A 26,450-nucleotide genomic window follows, 5' to 3' on the forward strand; every position below is an offset into this window, starting at 1 on the left:
TATGGATGAGACAACTTGAAAAGATTAGGAGAAAATAATCATTAAAACCTTAAAAGATTTAGTGCCCAGATTGTTTTACAATTATCTTTAAATCTAGACATCTTATTAAAGAAGATGAACCTGGCACTTATAGATGAGGCAATAGAGGTATAGTTTATGAAAGCAATAACATGTGAAACTCCAATCTGCAAATCATGTCAGGGGGAAAAGCCTTATTCTAAGTCAAAAGATTAGCCTTTCACTTGAAATAAAAATTTTAGTTACATATAAATGATACTTTGTGATTCTTCTCTGTGACCAATATTCTCATTTGTCCAATTGCTACTGGATCGAATCAAATCCAGTATGATGGATTTTATTGTACTGTCTTAGGACAATACCTACCACAAACACTGAATAATATAAAATGCATGTTTAAATTATTTTAACTCCAAAACCTACAGTTATAATCTATCTCTATTACGATTACTACTGCTAAAATTACTAACTGTTTAGTCACAATACTAAGATCTCCCTGGAACTTCAACCTACAGCATTACTTAAGAGCAGCACAGTGCCCAAAAGAAATCTTTTCATTCCTGTCACCTGAGACCTTGGGGGAAAAAAATCCTTAGTCCACTTTCTATGCGCAAAGCTAGGGAATCTCTTTCCTAACAAAAGATTAACACATTTTCTGCAAGCAGATAACCGAATCACTAGAAACAAAGAAAAAGACCTGAAACAAAGTACTGCAGGGACAAAGAACAAGAAAGATCTTGTTACTTAAAAGAAAAATTCAGTAAACATGTCAACGTTTCTTGGAAGATTAGGGAAATTAACATTCTTAAAAGGTCTCTTACTCATTATTTATAAGTAGATGCAACACCTCATCTATATCTCCTTATCTCATACAGAAGAGCTAAGATTGGCAGAAATGGTTAAGTTCTCAATTTATTCACATTGGTTTAACTTGTTTTTCTAGATACCACCTTGGACTTTCCTTGGGACCCAGCTATCCAGGCCAATCAAGCCAGTGTGAAACAGCTGCATTTAGAACTCTCTGTTGACACAATAATCTGAGTCACATGTTAATTTCTGAAAGGATAAGTGAACCCATTACTTCCCAGATTTCACAGAAGCCACTTGCTTGGAGCAGACTACCATGACGAGCCAGTCTCAGGGAATCCACCAGCTTCTTCAGGCAGAAAAACGGGCCAAGGACAAGCTAGAGGAAGCCAAGAAGAGTAAGTCTCGCTTGTGAGGGGTTTGTCACGAAATAAACGAAGCAATGGAATGCAGGATAAGCGTAGACTTTTGGATTAGGCAGACCTTGTTTCAAACTTTGGTTTACTATACTCCCTGTGAGACCTTCACCCATTCATTAAAATTACCCAGCTATATGTTCCTTATTTCTAGAGTACAGATGAAGTTTCCTCATTCAGATTCTTTTGAGAGGTCACGTGTTCATGGACATTAAGATTATAGAGATGTGGGCTTAAACCTTGGCTATGCCATGCCTCAGTTTTCTCAACATTGTTAAGAGATAGACAACTTCTGGATTTAATCTACTTATTAGTGAGTAAACCTGAGCAAATTACTTATTTTTTATAAGCATCAGTTTTCATTTCCATAAAATCAAAATAATAATAGCTCATTCTCAAACCTCTTGATAGCTTTTTAATATCTAATATTTTAAAATATTTTCATTTTATTCTCATTTTCTACCTCTCTTTTTATTTTTATTATTTTCAAGAGACGGGGGCCTCACTATGTTGTCCTGGCTGGACTCCAACTCCTGAACTCAAGAGATCCTGCTGCCTCAGCCTACTAAATAGCTGGGACTACAGGCACTTGTCACTGGACTCAGCTGTCTTTTCATTTGGTCATGCATTCATGTACTTACATATAGAATGTCCTCAATGAACTTCAACCCCTTTCCTATTCTCTTTGATACTCACAACAGCCAAATGAATAGGATATTAATATTATTCCCAATGTATGTAGAAATTGAGTCATTGATTTGTTCAAGGTTATATTTTAAAAATAGAAAATATTGTGCTGGGCACCATGCTCATTGCTTATCTTTATTCCTCACAACCTTTACTGAAAAAGCAAAAGTGAAGCTTAGAGAAATTGTACAACTTGTCCAAGGTCACACAGAGGGTAAATGGTAGAGACAAGATTTAGATGAGCTGTAATTTCCAAGCCCAGATCTTAACCACTGCGCTTTACAAAATTTACACAATTTGTATAATAAAAAAATTAATATGTCTCAGACCTACAACTGGAATTCAGGTTCCCAAAGCCAAGACTTTTTTTTTTCACTATCCCATTTCATATCACCTCATTATTCAATCTACAATAATTTGCAGTGTCATTCACTCTCCTTGTGATTGTGTGTCCTGCCTCTGCAATTAGATTCAGTCTGGCAAAACAGGGGCCATATTTTCAAAATGTTACTTATGTAACTCTTGGGATGAATGTAGTGATGGGATTGGAGTAGGTACTGAATTATTTAAATGTAATAAATGAAATGAAGGAATATATTACAACATAAGAAAGTAAGTCCGGAATAAGGCAGGTACACGAAGGTTTTCAACCACAGGTAAACTCATTTCCTTTTCTTAAGATAAATAGATTTCCTGAACATTCAGCAACATGGGCATCAACAACACAAAAGGAACGACTCCAGGTGGAGATGATAGAAGAGGAAAGGAAGAAGAAAGAGAGTAAAGGCAAACTTTACCTATTTCTCAATTTCTTTTCCTACAGCAAAGTGTGGAAATGGTTGCAAGACGATATGAATGCAGAGTAATTTTATAGAAAACAAAGCAGTTCAGGACTGTGGTTGAAACAGCATAGAGAATTTTCTCTTTTTAAAAGTTTCAGGGCCTTCCTTCCTTCTTTCCTTCCTTCCTTCCTTCCTTCCTTCCTTCATTTCTGCATTTCTTTCTTTTCTTTTCTTTTCTTTTTTTTTGAGACAGGGTCTGCTTCTGTTCCTAGGCTGGAATGCAGATGATCTGGGCTCCTTGCAACCTTCATCTCAGGCTAAAGCCATACCTCAGCCTATAGAGTAGCTGGGACCACAGATACACAGCACCACACCTGGCCAATTTTTGTATTTTTGTACAGATGGGGGTTTCGCCATATTGCTCGGCTGGTCTCAAATTCCTGAGCTCGAGAGATCCACCTGCCTCTGCCTCCTAAATTACTGCGATTACAGGAGTCAGCTACCATGCCAGGCCTTTTAAAACACTTCTTTAACAATATTTAAAATTTTCAGAACAGAAGACCAGATAATTTAAAGATGTGATAGTTATGTTGCCTTTGCTTTCTTATTATGGAGGATACAAAATGAAATATTGAGTATAGATTAATCAATATTATTGTATGACCTAAATAATTTTTACCAACTATTTCTCCTTTTTTCAAGTCCTTAAAGAATAAAAGAATTGCTAAACATGCAAGTTGTTTTGGGGTGGGAGCCACTAAGGGCAACCTGGCTTCAAATTTCAGAATAAAGATGAAAGTCCAATTTCTTTTCCTTTTCTCTAGTGAATATACTGTCCTTGGGCAATCTTTCCTCAGAATTCAGTATTGAAAAGTACATATTGTCTTATTTCTATACAAAAATGTTCATTTCATTTGCCAGTAACTTAAAATACCTGCATACTTTTTTCTTAGCCTGCCATGTCTTTGTTCATGAATATTCAAGGGGATATTCAACCAGTAATAATAAATACCCAGGCTTTAAAGACATGCTGGAAAATATTTTGACTTTCAACAACTAACCTCTGCACTCAGTTTTATGGAGAATGTCAGCCTGTCCTCTTTGCCTCAGAAGCCACAGGCTTTGAGGTCAGTTTTAACTGGATAGAAACTGTTTTCTTAAAGCTATCAGCAGGTATTACAGTTTATAGTTACAACAGCTTACTCACATAAGCAATCTATGGCAAAATAGAAATATTACCTTATATACTAGGTATGTTATAATTTCCCTAATGTTTCAGTGGTTTTTGTTTCATTTGTTTATTTAATTCAATAAGTGTTCATTGGGTATCTACTAATTCCAGGCCACTTTGATGTTTACACTGATGAATAAGACCTAGTTCTTCCTTAAAGAACTTCCCAGTGAGATAATGCACAAATTACTATTTTAAAAAGGGAAAAGAGTCACGATGACAGGAGAGGTAAAGATAGTTATCATTTTAGTAAACGCATATACTTTTGCTTTACTTTTCCACAAAAAGATTCATTTGAAATTCTGACATATTAAGGCATAATGAGATTCAGAATGAGGACCAAGAAGTCACAATAGTGAACACCACTATTAGAAGGTCTATGGTCATTTTCTCTTTCTTAAATCTATTTACAAGACTCTCAGAAACTTGGGCATAGAGAGCGAGAACAAGACTCTTGAGTGTATTATTTTTAAGAAAAAGAAAGAGAGGAAGAAGGAAGAGCAAGAAAGAGGAAAAGATAAAGAAAACAGCAATTCACATGTTAATCGTTTCAGGAAAATACAAGATTAATACGGTTATTTTTATATTATGCTGCAAAAATATTAATATATTCCAATAAGGAGAACTGCCTCAGATCCTGGTGCAATTACTACATAATACAGTATATGGTCTATGTGTTTTGCCTTTAGGGATACAGATAAGGGATTATGAACTTGATGTATCAGGAACTCTCCAGAAGGCCATGAGGTCTATAGAAATTGAATATGCAGGTCTCTGCTCTCAAGACATACACCAGCTACTGAGAGAGATGAAATCTGACAGGGACGTGGGAAGGAATGTGGATAGGCTTCGGAAGTCAGACTGGGAAGTAGTAGAGTATAAAAGCATTAGCTTGAGTTGAAAACCTATGATTCTTAATGTCATTTAACATCTCCAAGTTTCAGATTTTCTTTCTGTAAATAAAAATAGAAGTTATAATACATGCAGACACACATACATATGAACAAGAGGTTGCAAGAATCAGAAAAATATGTGTAAGATAGTAAAGCAAAATACACACTGGAGTTATTTTTATTTTTAATATATGTCATGCATTTTTGTATGTTACTATAAGTAATAACAATAGAAGAAAGAAATAGACTAGAATGATCTCATTCCATTTGTTTTTACCCCTGCTGTAAGTTCTGGGTCTACTTTTCCTAAAACAAAGAGACTGGGACTGCTTCTGGTAGGATGACTAGAAATGTTCAGATATTTGTCTGTATTCACTGATTACAGGTTATATTTATTAGTTAAAGCTCTCACACATATTTATGTGCAAAATAGCCTTACTATTTTGGTTGAATTTAGATGAAATCACAGTAGTTTGCACTACTTTAAATTATCTTACCTAGATTCAATGCTCTTTACTTAATAAATTGTTCATTAATCAAAACATAGAAGTGGGTGTGTTGGTCCAAGACAAGTTACCTAAACATCAGAGATCTGCCCTGGAGATCCAGGTTGGGGTATTGACCTGAAACTTCAATCAGAATTAGATTAGAAATTCAAAGTACCATTATCAACAGGAGGAATAGAGGCTTGTGTTTCTCTGAAATATGTTGCATTTTTACTTTCAGTCATGACCTTTTTTAAGATAAGTATTTACTTCACTTACACCCATTGCAAACTTTTAAAACTCTATAGCTCTGCATTAACATCGTTCTGAAATACTCAAATGCATGCAATTCAACATCACATAAAGAACTCATATTCCCAAATCATTTCTGAACATACATGGTAAACTCTCCTAGAAATAAACACTCAATTTATTTACTTTGGAAGCTGCAGAAAGTAGCATTTGTGCTTAACTAAAAATGACAAATTGCATTACAGGATAGAGATTGAAAGAAACGGCAAAAAAAAAAAAAAAGTAAATTTTCCAATCTGGAGATGAGAAAAATTGAACAAGCAGTTATAATAAAAATGTCTAAAAGCTGTAGACAATTGTAATACAAGTGAAGAACACACTCCTCTAGCTTTCTCTAAAAATCGTATGGTCAGTGCTTATCCCCTACAGCTGCTCTGCCTGGGTGCCTCTCTAACTTCTGCTTCTTATTAGCTGTGTGACCTTGGGCGGGTTACCTCTTAACCTTGCTGTGCCTATTTCCTCAGCCTCAAAATGGAGATATTAACAGTACCTACCTCATGGAGTTGTCATGATTAACTGAGTTAACACTTATGAAAGACTTAAAGCACCACTTGGCATATAGAAGTTGCTCAAGAAATTTTAGCTATTAATATTATTTTAATATCCAATAAAAAGAATTTTGTTGCAAAAACAGCAAAATAGTTAAGTCCTGGAGATTTCTTAAGCTGGTCCTCTATGAGGTCTTTCATTGAATTATACTTTGGTGCAAAATAAATACTTAAGAAAATATTTCTGCATTCTAGATAATACATCAGATAATACTGTAATTCAGATTTATTTTTGTGGGTCTATAGGATGCCAACCATCAATAATTTTTTTAAATCAGCAAATTTCCTATTTGCTTCCAATATGCATATATTCTGAATTATTTAAACAAGCACCTCGATTTAATAAATTCTTCACTATGCAAGTGGATGCTTTTGTTCATAAAGACAAGACTTTTAATAAACTAATAAAATAAAAGTTGTTGTATAAGAATTTCATGGCCTGTCTTACAAGTTTTGTAGGCCTGTAAATACTTCCTCTTCCTTTATAGTCCACAGACTAACAGGGTATTTGTAAGTGTATTGGGCTTTCATTTCTTCAAGTGGGTAATATTAAAATAATAACCACAGAGCATTTTCATCTATTAATAGGATTTGGTTATATTCAGTCCAGGAGCTACACAAAACTATTTATTGTATTTTTAACAAGGACAATACAAGTAGAAGAAAAGCAAAAGAAAATATCCAGGAAGTGGAGATCTGACAGGCAATAGATTTAGTGTAAGAGAAGCTCTAGCAGTGACAGTCACCAAAGGAGAGGTTGCCTCTTTGTTTTTCTGATGACATTTCTTTCCCAATGTTTGTAGTAGCTGGGAAAAGTAAGAGCATTCTTTGAATCAGGTTGGTTTCATCTTAATATTGACAACCCCCTAAAGCCAAGAAGTTTTGTTTGGTTTGGTTTTGCTTTGTTTTCTGAGTGGTAGAATAGATCAAAAATTGTTATTACTAACAGAAATCTTCAAACATTACCAAAGTACCCTTTGTTTATACAGCAAATAAAAATGGCTTCTGAACTGTTTATGCATATTTTTGTCAGGTGGCACATTCATTTCAATATCTACTCTTTTCACCGCACTAGGGTATCTGGCTTTGGCTCCAATGCTCAACTAGCATTGTTTTCTCTATGCTCCTTGCTGATTCTCTGCATTTGTTTCCTAGAGATGCTGTAACAAACTACCATATACTAGGTGACTTTAAATAGAAATTGATTATCTCAGAGTTCTGGAGGCCAGAAGTCCAAACAGAAGGTTCCAGCAGGGTTGGATCCTTCTGGAGGAACTAAGGGAGAAACACCCATACCTCTTTCCTGGTCACTGTGGTAGCCAGTCATCCTTGGCACTCCTTGTCTTGCAGCTGCATCGTTTTAATCTGTATGTCCATTATTACATGGCCTTCCTCCCTGTGTGTCTGCTCTGACTCTATGCCTCTGTATTCAAATTTCCCTTATAAGAGAACCAATTACTGGATTTAGGACCCATCTTAATCCTTTATACCCCATTTTAACCTGATTATATCTGCAAAGACCCTATCTCCAAGTAAGGTCACATTTAGAGGTACCAGGAGTTAGGACTCCAACATATCTTTTCGGGGGGCACAATTAAACCCTCTAACTGTCAAATCCACTTGACCACCTTGAGCCCTTATTTTATTTTCTTTGTTCTGCTTTGTCGGTTAAAACTTCTCAAAGAAATTGCCTATATTCCCTGTGTCTACAATTTTTCATTCCATTTTCTATTGAACATTTCTTCATATAACTCGACCAATAGCTCCTCTTGCCAAGATCACCAGTCTTGCTAAACCCAATGTTAATTCAATATCTCATTCACAATTAGATCCCTCTTTCATCTTTGAAACTCTTTCTTCATTTGACTTTGGAACACTACTCTCATGGTTGGCTTCCTATTGTCTTCTCAATCTCTAAAGTCGGGACCCCAATTTGGACCTATTCTCTTATATATCAGCAGATACTTCTGAGGTGGTCTCATCTAATCTCATGGCTTTACATACCAGCTTCATGTTGATGACTCCCAAACTTGATATTCCCAGCACTTGTTGCTTCCCTGATCTCTAAGTTCATGTAAATGTCAGCCTTCTCAGCGTCACTATTGGATATTGAATAGGCATATCAATGAAATTGCAGTATTGACTCCATCCCCAAAATAAAATGTTGCTGTCATCATTGACTCGTACCTGTCTCTCATGCTCATGTATCAACTCCACCTCCAAAATATATCTACCCTCTTCTTGCCAGCTCCACTACTACTTTACCATTTCCAGCAATTATTAACATTTGCCTGAACAATTGCAACAAATTCCAAACTGATCTTCCTGCTTCTCCTTTACCCCACAGTGTATTTTCTATTTTCACCAAACCAGCCAAAGAAATTTTTTTTTTTTTTTTGAGACAGAGTCTCACTCTGTTGCCAGTGGTGTGATCTCGACTCATTGAACCTCTGTCTCCTGAGTTCAAGAGATTCTCCTGCCTCAGCCTCCCAAGTAGCTGGAACTACAGGCATGCACCACCATGCTCATCTAATTTTTGTATTTTTAGTAGAGACGGGGTTTCACCATGTTGGCCAGGATAGTCTTGATCCCTTGACCTCATGATCCACCTGCCTCGGCCTCCCAAAGTGCTGTGATTACAGGCATGAGCCACTATGCCCAGTCAAGAAATCCTTTTAAATCACAAGTAGTATTGTGTCACGCCTTGGCTAAGAACCCTTCATGAATTTAGTATTCCAAAGACCAAAAGTTTTACCATGCCCTGTGAGATCAACATGACCTGGTCCTGCTACTATCTAATACCATCTCCTAACATTCAACCATCCTCTTCTCTTTGCTCCAGCCATGATGGTGTTTTTGCTCTCCCTTCAGCATGGCAAACATCCTCCCACCTCAAGGCCTCTGCATTTGCTGTTCTCTCTGCCTGGAAGACTTCTCCCCTTCAGATATCTGCATGACTAGTTGCCTTATTCCTTTAGGCCTCTGTTCACATACTGTTTCATCTGAGAGGCCTGAACTGTCTAAAGTAGAATCCAACACCATGTTTCTCTACCCCTTATTCTCCTTTCTTCTTCATCATCATCCCTGACATATTATATACTTATTGTCCATTTTCTATCTCCCCAACTACATTCAGAACACAAACTCCATGAAACAAAAAGTTTGCAGCTTTCACTGCTATATCCATAGATCTACAATAGTGTGTGGTGCATAATAGACATCTAGTAACATTGATTAAATATCTCTTATTTCAGTTCTCTGTGTCATTTGATACCGCTGGCCATGTCCTTCTTGGAATGTTCTCTTCTGTCTTTTGGTTTCTCCTACTTCTCTGACTACTACTTGCTCCTTCCAAGCTTCCTCCTCCTTTTTCTTGAAGGTTGAGTGTTAATATTCCCCCAAGTTGAGACTTTAGCCTTCTTTTCTCCTCATTCTGTATACTCTCCCTTGACTTCTGTCTAAATCCCATTGCTATAACCAGCATATAAACAGGCCCCAATGACTAACATGCAAATCTCTGTCCTCATTTCAGACCTTCCTCCTGCATCCCAATCTTGTCTGCCCAGCATGTCCTCTGCATACCTCCAATTAAATATCCTAGGGAAAGCTTCCAGAGGCTTCTCTAGTGACAGCCTGAGGACTTCTCCTCAAACTCATGCTTTACTCCTTGCCTTCTTTTTTTTTTTCACTCCTTGCCTTTTTTTTTTTTTTAGCAAAAGGCCCTAGGAATTGGACCTGTGTTCCTAATAATGATTTAAAATAATTAAATAACTACTTTTGTCAAGCATTTTATATACATTTTAATAATCTCTCCAATAACTTTTTATAGTACATTATTAACTCTGTCTTATACATGAGAAAACTCAGTAACCTGCTAAAAGTTACAAAGCTTCTAATGTTTTATTGCAGTGATGCCTAGTGCATGATTCTGATTGCCTTAGATGATAAATGAAATCCTATCTTCTCCATCAGGAAGAGTCTAGAACAAATTTAGCAATCAACAGAATTAGGTTTCTCTGTACCTCACGAACTTATCACCTCTGGGAACAGTCAGTTCACCTGGCCTGTCCTAATGAGAAGGCCAGGAAGATTCCATCTTCGAGCATTACCCTTTGTCTCCTACACAGAGTTCAGTGTGTAAAATTGCTGCCCAAAATTGATTTTCTTAATCCTTTTCCCACAAACCACCTTAAAATCAGTCCAAATGTCTTTTCTTCCCACTTTTGGTCACAGCAGCCATGTTGTTAATGCTTACAAAGAAATAAGTATAATTTCAGAATTGCCATATTCTTACACAGAGAGAGAAGCAAGTTAGAGGTTAGTATGAGTGGATTTGATGCATGCATTTTGCTTCACCTCTAACAGAACAGTGGGCTTTAGGCTCCAGTTTTTTTCCACTGGATTAAATCAGGTGGAGCATATGCAGGCTCTCACACAGCAGCAGCTGCTGAGTCTATCCAGAAAATTGCTGTGCCAGCAACGATTTCCCTGTGGCTCTCCCATTTAATTGAATGAGAACCAGCAGGTGACTGGTGCCATGACAAGGGAATCACAGACACACTCTGAGCCTGTCACCGTGTGATGGAGCTAATATATAGCCTCTTAGTGGAGTGCTGAATTCTGCTCAAGGGTAGGGCACACAGAGCCTTTCCTATGATTTTTTTTTAATGTGCTAGAGAGGCATAACTTTAAAACCACTATTTTTAGATATTATGCAATTAAGATGGAGAGTAGTGAGGCATGTGATTTATTTTGTAAAATAATTATGTATCCTACAACCCATTATTACTAAACAAAAATCAATACATTAACATTCTGTATTTTTGTCCTGATGTAAATGACAAACAGATAGAAGAAAGCAGGTTGGAGATCAAGGAATAGTTTTTCCTACCAACATATCATTGATTTATTCTGTTCACAGAGAATCTCTGTGAATAACATATGTGTAGTTGTCACAAAATGGTTACAACTATAGAGAATGAAGGAATCGGTATATACAAAATGGTAATGAGCATTAATTAAGATAAAGATAAGCATTGCTATTAATGTTCCATTAAGCCTCAAGCAACAGAAGAGCAGCAGTTTTCAGCAGACCTTGGATTTTAAAGAAAGTGTAGGCAGAGCGAAATGTCTGTCCTGAATGAGGACTTCCCAGTTCCATTCAAGGGTGGTAGACATTAAAAGAGACACATTTCAATACGTAACTCAGTGACTCTTTTTATTCCACATACATACAGTGACTAGTGAAGCAACTCAGAAGAGAAAGAAATTGAGAAATAATCTCTGTGCAAATGCTGCAAAGGTAGATACATACATAGGTAAATGGAAGACAAATAAAAGTTTACACTCGGATTTTCTTTCATGCTACCTGAGAACACATTTTTTTATAGTTCAAAGTCTTTACAATATAACAAATGGTTGACAGAAATTGTAAACAATACTTAAGAAACATTATCAGAGGAAAAATCTATTAAATGGGCAAAAGAATACAGGCATTTTACTGAAATTGAAAGACAATAGATTCATAGAAAAAAAGAATTTTAATGTAGTTCAGAATTTCTTTAAAGTTTTAATGATCATGAAGCATTAGTAGCTAAGCCCCAAGGTGGTGGGTGGAGAGAGCAAAGCACCAATTAATATTAGTCTATAACCGCGCCCCCCCACCAAACTTACTCTTGTTGTCAGAAAAAGTCATGTGCTCAGCTAATGATTACCACAGCATTGTATTCGTCTAAAACTTTCATTTATGTTGTCTGCTAGCTTAAGGCTTACACCTTTGCTCTTAATAAAACAAAAAAGGCTACTTAACTAAATCTCCTAATCATTAAAAACAATTGGTTTTATAGCCACTTTCAAGCAAGTTCCCCTCAGAGAAAGTTACAAAAAAAAAAAAAAAAAAAATTGCTTTGATGTATTGTGAGGCTTAATCAGACATTGTAGAGTCAACAAATGGTAAGGAAAAATCCCAATAAACCGTTTTTAAAAATTGTAAGTTTAGTTTGATAGAGTCTGAGTTGCATGTTTGTAGCGATTTTGGAGATCTGCCAGTGTTAAATAGGATCCAGTTGGTGTGGACTGAAGGATTCTGGCAGCAAATCAAGACCGAAAATCTGACCAAATAATGTCTTTTTGAATAAGTGACAGCTAAAATCTGTTCTCTGGCATTACTGCTGTGAGTAAATGGGCAGATATTTTATTTAAACATGTAAGTGTGAAAAAAAAGTTTTCATTTATGTGCCCTAAAGAATCCAATAAAAAATAATAAATTTTTCAATATCTATTGTTTTTTAGTAAAGTTTGCCATTCTAGAAAAAATAATCAAAAAATAATGAAGAATGTATCTATTTTTAAAAAACTAAGTTTGCAGTTCCATATGCATATGTGTGTAACATATATATACAGTTATTTATATATATCCTTGTTAATATATGTATATATATATATAATTGTTAATTTTCAGGAAAAGGAAAGCGATTGAAGCAAGCCAAGGAGGAAGCAATGGTAGAAATTGACCAGTACAGAATGCAGAGAGAGAAGGAGTTTCGATTAATACAATCTAAGGTGAGTAAGAAAGTCAGCACCGGCTGGGCGCAGTGGCTCACTCCTGTAATCTCAGCACTTTGGGAGGCCGACGCGGGCGGATCACAAGGTCAGGAGATAGAGACCATCCTAGCTAACACGGTGAAACCCCATCTCTACTAAAAAAATGCAAAAATTTAGCCGGGCGTGGTGGCGGGTGCCTGTAGTCCCAGCTACTCGGGAGGCTGAGGCAGAAGAGTGGTGTGAACCTGGGAGGCGGAGCTTGCAGTGAGCCGAGATCGTGCCACTGCACCCTAGCCTGGGCGTCAGAGCAAGACTTCGTCTCAAAAACAAAAAAAAAGAGAAAGTCAGCACTGTTTCTTATGCAGAATAGATAAGACGCATATTCATAAGGTGTAATATAGAATACTGAGAGAAAAAAATATGCTGCAATTGAGCAGACATAGTTCAACCAAGCTGAACATCAAGCTAAATCTTAAACATAATAATTACTGATTTTACGTTTTCACTTTCAACGCATTTTTAATTTCTCACACAAAGGGTCAATCAGTAGTTATTACGTAATATATAGTATATGTTAAAAATCATATTCACAAATATACAAGCTGAATGGATTGCTTAAAGTCTCATTCCTACCACTGATTGTTGACTAACATATTTTAGTAAGCAAAAACTTGAGAGAACCTGTTTTTATATAAATATATATGTTTAGTTACATAAATAACATTTCCAAGATTTACAAATGACCAAAGTAGATATTGCTGCAAATTGCTGAAAAGCTTTCTGGTATTTCCTGATGTTTCCCTTTGTAACTGGCTGACTCATTCAATAAATCTTTCATTTAGAGATAAAGAAATGCTTTTTCCTACACTGGCATATTTTTAAATATCTGCAGCTTACTGTAAATCATAAATGCATGAAATCTTTGGAGCCTACACCTTCCTTTCCATGTTGCAACATGGGCTAAAAGAAAGTGCTAAACTCCATGTATCATAACTAAATTTTTTATGACATTTTATTTTGGCCTCAGTAAAAATATAAACAAAGCTCTGTGCAGAAGCCTGACATTTCAAATAAATTATTAGCAATTTGGAAATCTTCTTTATTTACAACTTTTATTTTAATGGTAATGGATAAGGAGTTCATGTAGGATCAGATAAATTGGACTACATAATAACAAAACCTTTTTTGTCAAATAAAAAATGTCCTTTCTAGGATTAAGTGGACCACTCAGCAAACACAAAAATTTTTATCAGTGTTCAAAAATAAGAAATCCTAAAGTCCTAAGTTCATACAACCCTCCATGACTGGCCTTTGGCTATCTCTCTCATCACATTTTCTACCACCCTAGACTCTATTAGTTCTGTTCTATCCATATTGGTCTTTTGTTCTTCCTCCAACAGATAGAACATGCCCCTACCACAGGGCCTTTGCATGTACCATTCTCATGTCCTACATTTTTTTTCTTTAGATACATTCATCTTTCTCTGATCTCAATTCAATTGTTAGTGCCTCTTCCTGATCACTTTATCTAAAATTGTGTCTGTCATAAATACATATTGTAGTCCATTCTTTTTCCTCATAGCACTTAGCATTATCTGATATATTTTATATTTACTTTTTTTGCATATTGCCTATCTTTCCTTCTGGGGCTTTAAACACCAAAAGAATCATTTCTTGGTTTTGGTCTCTATTTTCCTAGACATTAGAACAGTGCCTGCCACACAGTAGACATGCAATAAATATTTGTTGAAAGAACGAATAATATTTTTTCTTTGATTTTCTTTCTTATTGAATCCTATCATAGCCATAATCTATTAGGACCTGAGAAAATAATCATCTTTAACATTCTCCAGCTTTGATTATCTCATATAGGATATTTCTGATATAATTATTTCCATTTTTTTAAGTAATAACAGAACTGATCACAATTTCAGAAAGTGCTGGTGTTAAATCTCTTCAAATATCATTTCCCCAGAGGAATCTTATCAGATATATCTCTTGTTCTGGTTATTTGTTTTCTGCTTTAGTTCACAATTAAATAATTAAAACTCCTCATCGCTCTCATAATTAGCACTCCAAGCCAATTTCACAGTTATTTGATCAAAAGCTCACATAGAAAGGTCAGCATATTTAAGCCTCGGCTACTTCAAGCATATTGTAAAACCATTAGCACAGATCTTCTCTCCTTGGCGTGACCTCCATATGTCAGGCATATTGCTATTCCACTTAAATCTCATCCTCATTAACCCAGGGCAATTAAGAGGTCTGGGAGGAGACTCAAGAAACCAGCCTCCTGTCTGCTGTGGGTGTTGTATCTTGATGTTACTTTTTGTTGCTTTTTAGCTCTTGTTAATATATGTGATTTTTCAAGTTCCCTGACTTATCAACGGAAGCAGGTATCCCAATGTGGGCTGTACATTAGCAAATATTGTTTCATCAAAAATCTATTTATCCCTTCCTTAGTGCTACCCTATCTAAAGAAGATATTACATTGCTAAAAAGAAATCTGGACTATAGTAGAAAAATTAAATCTGTTGTTAATACAAGTAAAAGTCAGATAGATCATGAATCTAAATAGAAAATCTGAAAATGGGCCGGGCGCGGTGGCTCACGCCTGTAATCCCAGCACTTTGGGAGGCCGAGGTGGGCGGATCACGAGGTCAGGAGATCGAGACCATCCTAGCTAACATGGTAAAACCCCGTCTCTACCAAAAATACAAAAAATGAGCCGGGCGATGTGGCGGGTGCCTGCAGTCCCAGCTACTCGGGAGGCTGAGGCAGGAGAATGTTGTGAACCCGGGGCGGAGCTTGCAGTGAGCCGAGATCGTGGCACTGCACTCCAGCCTGGGAGACAGAGCGAGATTCCGTCTCAAAAAAAAAAAAAAAAAAAAAAAAAAAATCTGAAAATGGTTGCCTTGGGCATACTGAAGACCTTTATATCTTTACTCTGTCTTCCTGAATTTATATCCCAAGAGCATTTTGTTTGCTGGAGACAGTCACAAATTGAGAGCATAAAACTGTTTTTCTTGTGACGATGGGACCCGAAGCTCTGCTTTACCTTAAACTGGAACATTTAAACAACTTATAAGGAAACGTATTGAATATTTAAAGATCTTCCATCACCATCAGTCATTATGGTGTAAAGCTATACATCAGTTTCAACACTGACATTCTGAAAATTAAAATGGAGAAGTCCTCACATGTCACTCTTAAACCCATCATGACATGTTACAGAATTATCGACTACTAACTTATATATTCTTCCAAACATTCAGGTATCAGGCTTCCACCAACATGAGCAACAGAACATAGGTAATGAGTTCTCTGTAATATCAAGAGATCTGATCATTCTACTCAATATGAATGTATATTGAGCATCTATTAAGTGTCAGATAGTGTTTAAGGCACTTATAATACATCAAGGAACATGATTCTTGCCTTTGTGCCACTTACCTTCATTCACTGAAACTCCTACATGGGTTAAATCAATACTCGGCCTGCAGATATCAAGATATGGAATTCTTCCCTAGGAAAACCATTTAAAATAGTATATGACTAGTCATTGTTATAGTACTGCATAGGAAACACTGCAGAAACTCAAATCACTGGGCATCAAATAAACTCAGAAACAATATTTTGTTTAATTATGCAGGATGAGACACAGCATTATGGGATATTACAAGGGTATTACAATGTTTCTGAAAATACAAAACAGATTGGAAAAATTTGAAAAGTACAAGTGGAGTAATCAGTGAAAATTATACTAGTAATCACTAACATGTACTGATTACTTGTTCAGAGTTAAACTTCTGTGTTAAGAGTCATCTTTATAAGTCTGTCTGGAAAATGATTAGGGTGTCTTGAAAAGCCACATTAAGAATTCAACTAATATTAACAGCTGTCATTTATTGCTGCACTGTCCAAAATGGTGACCACTTCACATGTAGCTACTAAGCACATGAAGTGTAGCTAGTCCCAATCAAGATGTGCTTTAAGTGTAAAATACATACCATATTCCAAAGACTTAGTATGAAATAAAAGAATGTAATAATTTTTATATTGATTGTATGTCAAAATATGAATATTATTAGGTTAAATATATTATTAAAATAACTGCACCTACTTCTTTTACACTTTTAATGTGGCTTCTAGAAAATTTATAATTATATATATATATATATATGAGCTGCCTTTGTGGCTCATATTACACTTTTGTTAGACACAACTGCTCTGCACACTTACCAATGAATCTGGTTTGCATTTTATAGTATCTTATCAAATGGGTGATATTATCCCTATTTAAAAAAATAGAGAACCTGAGATTAAGATTAACTTTTCCAAAGTCATTCGCAACAGTTACACTAAACCAACCCAAAGACAACTATTTTTAATACTGTTCCAAAGAAAAGTAGGTAATAGTTTCACAAGTTTGTTTTTTATTTTTTACCACTAGAAGATATTGAATTTAGACAATTTTTTTTAATTTAGTAGAATCCCACTTAAGACACTAAATTTAGAGGAAAAATTTTGAGCTTGGTAGAACCATTTCAATAAGTAGTTCTCTTCTATTTTAAAATTTCTTCTTAGCAAGGGAAATTCGATCCATATGTTTCTGCTTCTTGTATACTCACTTATCAAAATGTTATTCTGCAAAAGTTATTTGATGTCTTAGAAGCTGTAACTTTTCAAAATTATTTTCTTTGAACTGAGAAGACCCCATTGCCTGGACTGTAAACAGAAAAGAACTCGAACCCAAGCACTTCAGTGGCATTTGATTTCAAGCCTAGGACTCAAAAAGATCATGCAGATTTTAGAATTTAGAATAGTCTAACCACCCTGAAGTAGAAGTCAATCATTACTGGAGTATCTTGTATTAAATTAAATGCATACTTTTCCTAAACACTCACAGAAGGAAAGAGCAAACAAACATAAAACAGTCTTCTTGTCTTTAAAATGCCATGTTTAAGAAAGGCTGAATTTACAAAGGAGATACATTAGGAGTTGATTTTTTGCTTTAGTAAAGGCTAACTTTCAAAGTGTTTCACTGCAGAATTCCTTTAAATTGTTAACTCCTCTGATGAAATTATATTTTGGTCAAATCATTCCTTGATAAAGAAGCTACATGGAAAGAGAAGATAATGGAAAATAATGGGAATCTCTGGCAATTAAAGAGCAATTAGAAAGATATATTAAACTGTGTCTACAATTATGATGTAACTAAATGAACAAGCATATTCAATTTGAAAGAAATACAACTTACACTAAATTTTTCAAGATAATATCTATTACCCAAAGAAACACACTTCAGCAGCTGGGTGCTGTGACTCACGTCTGTAATTCCAGCACTTTGGGAGGCCAAGACAGGCAGATTATGAGGTCAGGAGTTTGAGAACAGCCTGGCCAACATAGTGAAACCCTGTCTCTACTAAAAATACAAAAATTAGCAGGGTGTGGTGGCACATGCCTGTAGTTCCAGCTACTTGCGAAGCTGAGGCGGGAGAATCGTTTGAACCTGGGAGGCGGAGGTTGCAGTGAGCCAAGACCACGCTATTGCACTCCAGCCTGGGTGACACAGTAAGACTCTGTCTCAAAAAAAAAAAAAAGAAAGAAAGAAAAGAAATACATTTGTGCACATAAAGGTATCTTACAGGACACATTGTGAATATCTTCCTGATAAAAACAAGACACAATTCAGATAATGTATTTTAAAAATAGAAAAACTAGTTATTCAGTCTTTAAAAACCAGCAAAAGTGGGTTTAATGGTGTCTTTCAACTATGTTTTCCAGACTTATAACTCGGAAGGTAAACAATAGGGAATATATGGGAACTAAATGGAAACGATTATAAATACATGAAAAATGTGATGGAAAAGAACTTCTGGGCACGGTTTAATGATTACAAATGTGTATTCAATTTGTAACATGTGGAGGTTGGTTAAAAGTGAAAGTAACCTGCTATGACCAGTTTCAATATTTTATGAAAGTTCATCCTTCCCACTCATAGCATTGGTGATCCTGTTGGTTCTCCGAAAAAAAATCTACAAAAATTGTGCATCATAGGACAATCATCAGTAAACAGGCTAGGACAAATTTAACTTGTAAAACAATTGTATTATGATATGAATTCTGTCTGTTTTGTTTTGGTAGATAATGGGCTCTCAGAGTAATCTCTCAGATGAAATAGAAGAACAAACATTAGGGAAGATACAAGAACTTAATGGACACTACAATAAATATATGGAAAGTGTGATGAACCAGCTCTTGAGTATGGTCTGTGACATGAAACCAGAAATCCATGTGAACTACAGAGCCACCAACTAAAAAAAAAGGTGTGTGAGTGCCACCTGGTTGCTTATGGCTTCATGTTTTTATATTAAGAAATTTGAAATGCGAACCTTAAATTTACATTTACAGGAAATGTGACATAACTCATACATCAGCACTGAATTAAACAAAACAAAATACCACTGTTGCTATATCTTTTCTAGTAATAATTATGACCTTATCATTTAACTTGGAGTAAGTCAAGAATGCAGAAGAGTAACATGTTTTTTAACACTTGAAAGAAATACATGGTCATGACAGCTTTTCAGTGGGCGTGGGTTTTTTATTCCTTCTCCTTTTCATCGATTTAGAAAATGTACTCTTAATTGTGTTAAAAGGTAATTTGCTAAAAGATCATCTTTAAGCAAGATATAATTATGACTCTTCAACAGATCTAAAAATGAACATGTCAATGGTTTTATTTAATTCAGTAATCAATGAGGAAACCAGTAAAACAGAGAGACAGAGACAAAGAATGATGGGTTATATAGCCATTTTTAAACATAGATGGGTTTTATAATCATTCTGTCTGTCTGATCTCAACTAAACAGATACTACTTTAAAAGAAAAAAGTAAATGATAAATAAGCTAGTAACAGATTTTGGAACTTTGAAAAAAATTAAAAAAAAAAAAAAAAAAAAAAGAAATACAAAGAAAACTCCCAGGGGATATATTAGGTTAGTGTACCACTAGCCCAGTCAAGAATTTAGCTTAGCTAAATACTAAGTACTTTGTTAGCAAAATGTACATATTATCTCAATCCTACTGTGTAAGCAGTACTAGTGCTCTTGTTTTACAAAATGAGAAGCAAAACAAAGGAACTTGCCTGGAGTTGTTTGTATAACAGTGGCAGCACTGGGCTTCAAACTGGGCAATGTGACTCCAATGTTCACACCCTTTACTTCTTACCAAACTGCTTACCTGCACAGCTCCTGTATTTGCATTAGTAAGAAGCATGGGTACTATAAAGTCTTTGATTTTCAAGTAATAGATGCAGACAAATTTTAATTCCAGTCTAAACAATAGTTAATTATTGTCACCAAACTATTCATATAATCTTCAAATATATGAATCTCTGACTATATGTATAGTTTGGTAACAATAATTAACTTTTGTTTAGACTGGAATTAAAATCATAAACTGAAATGATTTTAATTGATCATTGTTTTAGATCAGTGGTCCCCAACCTTTTTAGAACAGGGACCAGTTTCATGGAAGACAATTTTTCCAAGGATGGAGGGGTAGCAGGGCAAGATAGATTTGGGATGAAACCGTTCCACCTCAGATCATCAGGCATTAGATTCTCATAAGGAACATGCAACCTAAATCCCTCACATGTGCAGATCACAATAGGATTCGTACTCCTATGATAATCTAATGCCACTGCTGATTTGACAGGAGGCCAAGCTCAGGTGGTAATGCTTGCTCAACTACCACTGACCTTCTGCTGGGTGACCCAGTTCCTAACAGGCCACGGACAGATACCAGTCTGTGGCCCAGGCATTGGGGATCCCTGTTTTAGATTACTAGTATCATTGTTTCTTTTTAGGAGAAAAAGTTAAAATTTTATCACATATCTTAGTATCTCAGAAATAGTCAATTTTATATGCATGTTAGGTAAATGGAGGAAAATTTGAATTCTATTTGTTTCTCCATTTTCCCAACTTTTGGGGCAAGGAAAACCAAACCAGTTTATTGGTTTTATGAGATATAATTCCACATTTATTAGAACGAAAACTGATTCCCAGTTAAAGAAGAGAAAGATATCAAACGTTCCTAGGAATACTGGCTCCCATTTTTTGAGGGAGTGGAGGGAAAGGCATCAATTAAAGTTGTGTCTCCCTGACATTAGGACAGCATTGGAAGATTTCTACTCAACACAGACTTGGAGAATTCAATTTCTCTATCCTGCAGAGCTTAGATAAATAAAATAATGACTAAAATTGCACATTTGGAGAGTTATCATGTGAAAAGATAATTCCGAAAAACAAAGCATTGTGATTTGCTTTATATCGTAAGATGTAGTCTTCTGTCTTATCTCATGAAAACCATGAAGACGCCAGTTTTCTGGATGTGAAAGCTTGAATATGTTACATGGAGCACTCAAGTTAATAATAAATTCCTGAGCCTGCACAAAAGAAAGGATAATCTTTTAGGCCCTAAATACTGTAGAAACACATTAAAGTCAGTAGAGGATTTTTCTCAGAAGTAAAATGGAGCCAGGCCTAGAGGCAAAAGATGAGACTTGGGTGTCAGCACACTGTACATCCAGTCCTGCCAGCACCACCAGCTTCCTATGTCCTACTGGCAACTCAGTCAACCTCTCTGGGCCTAAGATTCTTTTTTAGTGCTGTAATCCATAAAATGGTGTTGAAATAAATGATCTCTGTAGGCCCTTTAACACTTATTTTTACATACTAAGATCAAGTTTTCAAAAGCAGTATTTGTTACTTTCAGTTTTTTCATTCACTATTGTAGTATTTGTCAATTTCTCAACAATCTCACATCTATTCTAAACACTCTATTGTTAAGAGCATGTGCTGTTGCTGTCCCCAGTATCCTAGTTTCTATGTAGTTTGCATATTTTTACATTCAAATATGGTTTCACATCTTTGCCTAACTGAATGAGTCATTTTCCAAGAACTCTCACACCCTCACAGATGGTAGAGCTGCCAGGTTTTACTTTATTTACATATGAAAAGGTTTTATGTATTTCAGAGCTAGCTCACTTATCTATGAGAGCTTTCTCAGTCACACAAAAAAAGTTGACTTTTTTGCACATGTACTTACATTAAAAGGCTTTTTCTGTTCCTGTAGATGTTTACACAGAAATAGAATAATGTTAGCATGTTTTTAATTGTTCTTTACCCTTGTTTTGATCCTTTGCACAATCAGAAACTACAAAATGAAAAATTATTCCATTCAGTTCTTACTCATTTCCATTGCACTCAAAAACAAAACCATGCAATTTACAGGCTTGCAAAGGAATGCAGGGATTTTGGTTTTTATTCTTTATGTTAGCACACAAATAAAAAGTCAGGAATTGTAATCAATGTATCACAGCCATTACTTTCTAGATGGATAGAGCTAGTAGAAGAGAGTTGGCCTGAGTGTGCAGAAAGCTGCCACCTTTGAAATATCCCAGCTAAGGCCATTCTAGGTCTTGCCAACCCCCAACATGTCAGAGTCCAGCCTAAATCAGCACAGCCACATTACCTGCTGCCAGCCATGAATGTGGGCATGAGCAAAGAGGACGTCATATGAGCCACCTGGAACACTCATAGACTCATGAGCAATAATAAACATTTTAAGCCATTGAGTTTCAGGGTGATGCGTTATGAAGCAATAGCTAACTGCTATACCGATTGAATACTGCCTTAAAGAGGAGAGGGTGACCACCTGTCTTGAATGCTGCTTAGAGTTCAAGTAAAATAGGACAGAGATGTGACTGTTAGATTTACGTATGTGGAGGAGGAGTTTGAGGAGAGAAAGTGTGGTGAGAAAGCTAGAGATAGCAGTTATAGATAACTACAAAACTATAAAAATGATCAGAGAAATGGGGCTGCAGCTTGAGACAGATGTGTGTCAAGCATGTGTTTCTCGTCTGGACTAAGAAATGTTATCGCATATTCATATGCTGATTGAAATTCCTCTAGAGGAGAAAGAATTTCTATGAAGAATAGAGAGGGGAACTATTGCAGAAACAAAGTCCTTGAGAAGGCAGGAAGCCTAGAATTCAGATCCCAAGTAGAAGAATTGGCCTTCAACAGGAAGACGACCATGGGCGTGGATTGACATACAAGTAGGTATGTAGATCTAGTGGTAGGAAGATGAGAAAGTTCCTGACTATGTACTGCTATTTTCAAACTAAATTCAAGGAAAATGATCAGCTGGGAATAAGAACTAATTTTAGGGGACTTATCAAACAAGAGAAAGGGTAAAATGGTCATTTTAGAAAGTAAGAAGATTACTATGCTAGGGAGGTGTAATAGGATGATCAAGCAGCATTGTATGTCTAAATGAGGTTTACTGTCATACTTTTAAAATGAGATTAAGTCAGTAGTGTGTTTTTCTCTGGTTATGGTGAGTTGCTCAGCTGCAGGAAGAGAGTAGACAGGTAATCTGATTTCACCTCTAAACTCATCATCAAAGACGTGAGATCAGCTCCCTTGTCCTGCATCTTTTAACTCTAAAGTTGAACTGAAATAATTCTTCTTGAAAGACTACTATGTCCCTAAACTTAAAGAAAAGAAAATTCTTGGAAATAAAGCACTTAAAAGAAAGATAGAAATCTAAGCATAGAGTTCATTACAAAAATAATGATTCCATTTTATCAACTTGAAGAAATATAATTGTGATAACTGCACGTTTCTCCTATTTCCTGTTCTTCCATCTCAGCTCTCTTGGGACTAATATTGGCAATGCAAGGAGTTACTAGTGTAGTGAGTTTGCTTACTTCCAAGAGTCACCTGAAAAAGCTACTTATCAATGACATAAATGACTGGAGGACTTTATGTCCCATGCAATGTTAATTATTCATTTACTCACTCATTCAGCCATAATTGTTGAATTATGTGATATCATACATTTGAGATTGGTAGTAGAAATACAGACATGGCTATTACCAAAAGTGACAAGTCCAGGATTCTTACTCCTACCACTTCCAGTGACCCAGCTCCTCAAGTCCAGTTTAAGATAAGGTACATTTTGAGTGAACTGAGGTTCTCTGTGTCATCAAATAAACTAAACTCCTGCAATAGGTATTGTAAACATAAAGAATATTTAATACTGTGTAGTTTAACACAGTAATTAAGATCACCATCCCTTAGACTAGACTATTTGGATTCATATATAAGTAGTAAATATAAATGTCTATAAAATGGTAATTATTATTATAGTTGAAAAAGAACTAAATCAAATAGGCTGACATAAAGACAAAATGAGTCTATGAAAGAAGGTTATGAGGTAGAGAATGCCAGAAAAATCACTGTAACTTCTTTTGCAGACAGTTTAAATAGACCATTATCAAATTCCCTTGTTTTTAAACTATAATAACTAAACTGTTTCTTCGTGTTCAGTTAAGTAGAATCCAATGGAACAGAAGTTTCACTGAGCTTGTTTTATCATGCTAGCACTTCCATTGAAAAAGTGTCTACAACTGTTAACTCGTTATCATTTTTATTAATGTGTAATCAATTAATAAGAACATATGTGTTCCACAGACAAACCCCAAAGATATTTAGAGATACCAGTGAACATGAGAACCTTGCCAATATTCTGAAGACCTGTTTCCTAGTGGAATTCACAGTTTGTAGTCACAGTTCAGAAAGATGCTTTCCTAAGCAAAAATGTAAATATATCCAAACACTCCAAATAAAACCACAAGCACTGAATGTTATATACATTTACATCTACAAAGGAAGCAAGAAGCTTTTCATGGTGACAAACCAGAATCAGCAAGGTTTAATAGAGCTGTGATTTTGCTGATTGAAACTTGCATAGACCACTGCTCGTGAAAAGACTTTCAAAATTGTGTGTGACCACACAGAAAGAGGGACCATCAGGCAATGAATATAAAGCAACACAACACCAGCCATGAAATGAGTAAATGTGTCTAGTAAAAATGAACAAACACTACTCCTATTAAGTCAAGTTAAGGCCTTGCTAATAATGGTGAGAAAGTTGAAACAACAGTGTTAGCAGCAGCATTCAAAAATAAAATAATAATACTAAGGCTGATTTTTACAATATGCTAATTCCCTTTGCCTGAACTTTCCTTTCTTCCTTCTCTGCCTGACAAACCCTACTAGTTTTTTAAGGCAGGTGTGATGGTTAATATTGAGTGTCAACTTGACTGGATTGAGGGATACAAAGTATTGATCCTGGGTATGTCTGTACGGGTGTTGCCAAAAGAGATTACCGTTTGAGTCAGTGGGCTGGGGAAGGCATATCCGCTCTTAATCTAGTGGGCACCATCTATCTAATCAGCTGCCAGAAAATATGAAGCAGGCAGAAAAAATGTGAAAAGGACAGACGGGCCTATCCTCCCAGCCTACATCTTTCTTCCGTGCTGGATACTTCTTACCATCGAACATCAGACTCCACAATCTTCAGTTTTGGGACTTGAACTGGCTCTCCTTGCTCCTCAGCTTGCCGACAACCTATTGTGGGAACTTGTGATTGTGTAAGTTAATACTTAATAAACTCATATATATATATGAGGAGTATATATATATAAAATGAGTATATATATATACACACTATGAGTATATATACTATGAGTATATACGCTATTAGTGTATATATGTACTATCAGTATATGTAAATATACTAATAGTTCTTGTGATCGTGTAAGTTAAAACTTAATAAACTCCCATATATATAATATGCTATTAGCATATATACATATACTAATAGTACTTGTGATTGTATAAGTTAGACTTGTGATCGTGTAAGTTAATACTTAAACTCCCATATATGTGTGTGTGTATGTGCATATATACACACTATTAGTTCTGTCCCTGTAAGAGAACCCTGACTAATACCGTGGGGCACAAGGGCTTGTATAATTTGTGAAGTCATGTCCAACTCCCTAGGAAACCTGGCCATTTCCTCCTGCATGATTTTAGAGCCCTGTTGTAGCCCTAATCATGTTGTGTGACTTTTAGTCATATTCATCACCCCTTCCTACTGTGATTTCCACAAGGGTAGAAGCTATCTGTTGCTCATCTTTTTCTCCAAGGCCTAACTCAATGCTGAGCACACTGTATTGATTAATGATTAACAAACTTAACGTTAACAGTAATCGATAGTTATTATGATATAAGACTAGCTTCTCATAAACATGCTAATAGAATCTCACAGAGTTAGAACTTAACACATTTCTTGGAATCTCCTATTGGTTTTCCAGAAAGGCAAAAGAACCCAAAATATGAGGCTAGGGGTTCTCCTGGTGAATAGTGGAGAAGGGTGTGTGTTTACAACCAGCCAGGAGAACATGCACAAAGGCTCAGAGGTGGAGAGAATATGATGCAGATGTAGAAAGTTAGAGGATTGCATTTAGGGAGAAGACTAAAACTGCTGCTGGAGAGGTTAGAAGAGTGACTTGTGAAAAGCCCTTTATGCCATACTAAGATGTTTGTTATTTAATTGAAATGAGTGGGAAGCCATTGATCGACTTTACGCAGCAAACTGACGTAATGACAATTCTGCATGTAATGATCAGACACCATCCAGTGGAGAGAAATAAGGACAAGACTGGAAATGAGGGAATCTGTTAGGACCTATTGTAGTAACCAAAGTGGGCAATGAGTAGGTCTTTATCTACAGAAGGAATGGAGATTAGAGAGTAGAAGGAGATAATAAAGAGGTGGAACTGACCTGACTGAGAACTGGCTGGATATA

At 35.8% G+C, this 26,450-nt stretch overlaps 1 protein-coding gene across 3 annotated transcripts; it reads left to right on the forward strand.

The window, feature by feature from the left end:
- Window positions 1-845: 845 nt before the first annotated feature.
- Window positions 846-19,187, forward strand: ATP6V1G3 (ATPase H+ transporting V1 subunit G3). 3 transcript variants are annotated; one of them, XM_025403385.1, is made up of 5 exons: window positions 846-916; window positions 1,107-1,223; window positions 5,124-5,169; window positions 12,640-12,740; window positions 18,870-19,187. In XM_025403385.1, the coding sequence occupies exons 2-4, from the start codon at window positions 1,142-1,144 to the stop codon at window positions 12,689-12,691; spliced, it is 180 nt and encodes a 59-aa protein (XP_025259170.1). In that variant the 5' UTR covers window positions 846-916; window positions 1,107-1,141; the 3' UTR covers window positions 12,692-12,740; window positions 18,870-19,187. The 3 variants fall into 3 exon arrangements, with proteins under 3 accessions (XP_025259170.1, XP_025259153.1, XP_025259160.1); XM_025403368.1 differs by having other exon boundaries at window positions 5,152-5,169; XM_025403375.1 differs by lacking the exon at window positions 5,124-5,169.
- The last annotated feature ends 7,263 nt before the right edge of the window (window positions 19,188-26,450 follow it).

This window comes from Theropithecus gelada, chromosome 1 (assembly GCF_003255815.1).
Source record: "Theropithecus gelada isolate Dixy chromosome 1, Tgel_1.0, whole genome shotgun sequence".
Lineage (NCBI taxonomy): Eukaryota > Metazoa > Chordata > Mammalia > Primates > Cercopithecidae > Theropithecus > Theropithecus gelada.

Coding starts and splice junctions, on each gene's coding strand:
- ATP6V1G3 (XM_025403368.1), top strand. CDS start 1,142: ATGACGAGCCAGTCTCAGGGAATCCACCAGCTTCTTCAGGCAGAAAAA. Junction 12,741..18,869: donor TTCGATTAATACAATCTAAG/GTGAGTAAGAAA, acceptor TTGTTTTGGTAG/ATAATGGGCTCTCAGAGTAA.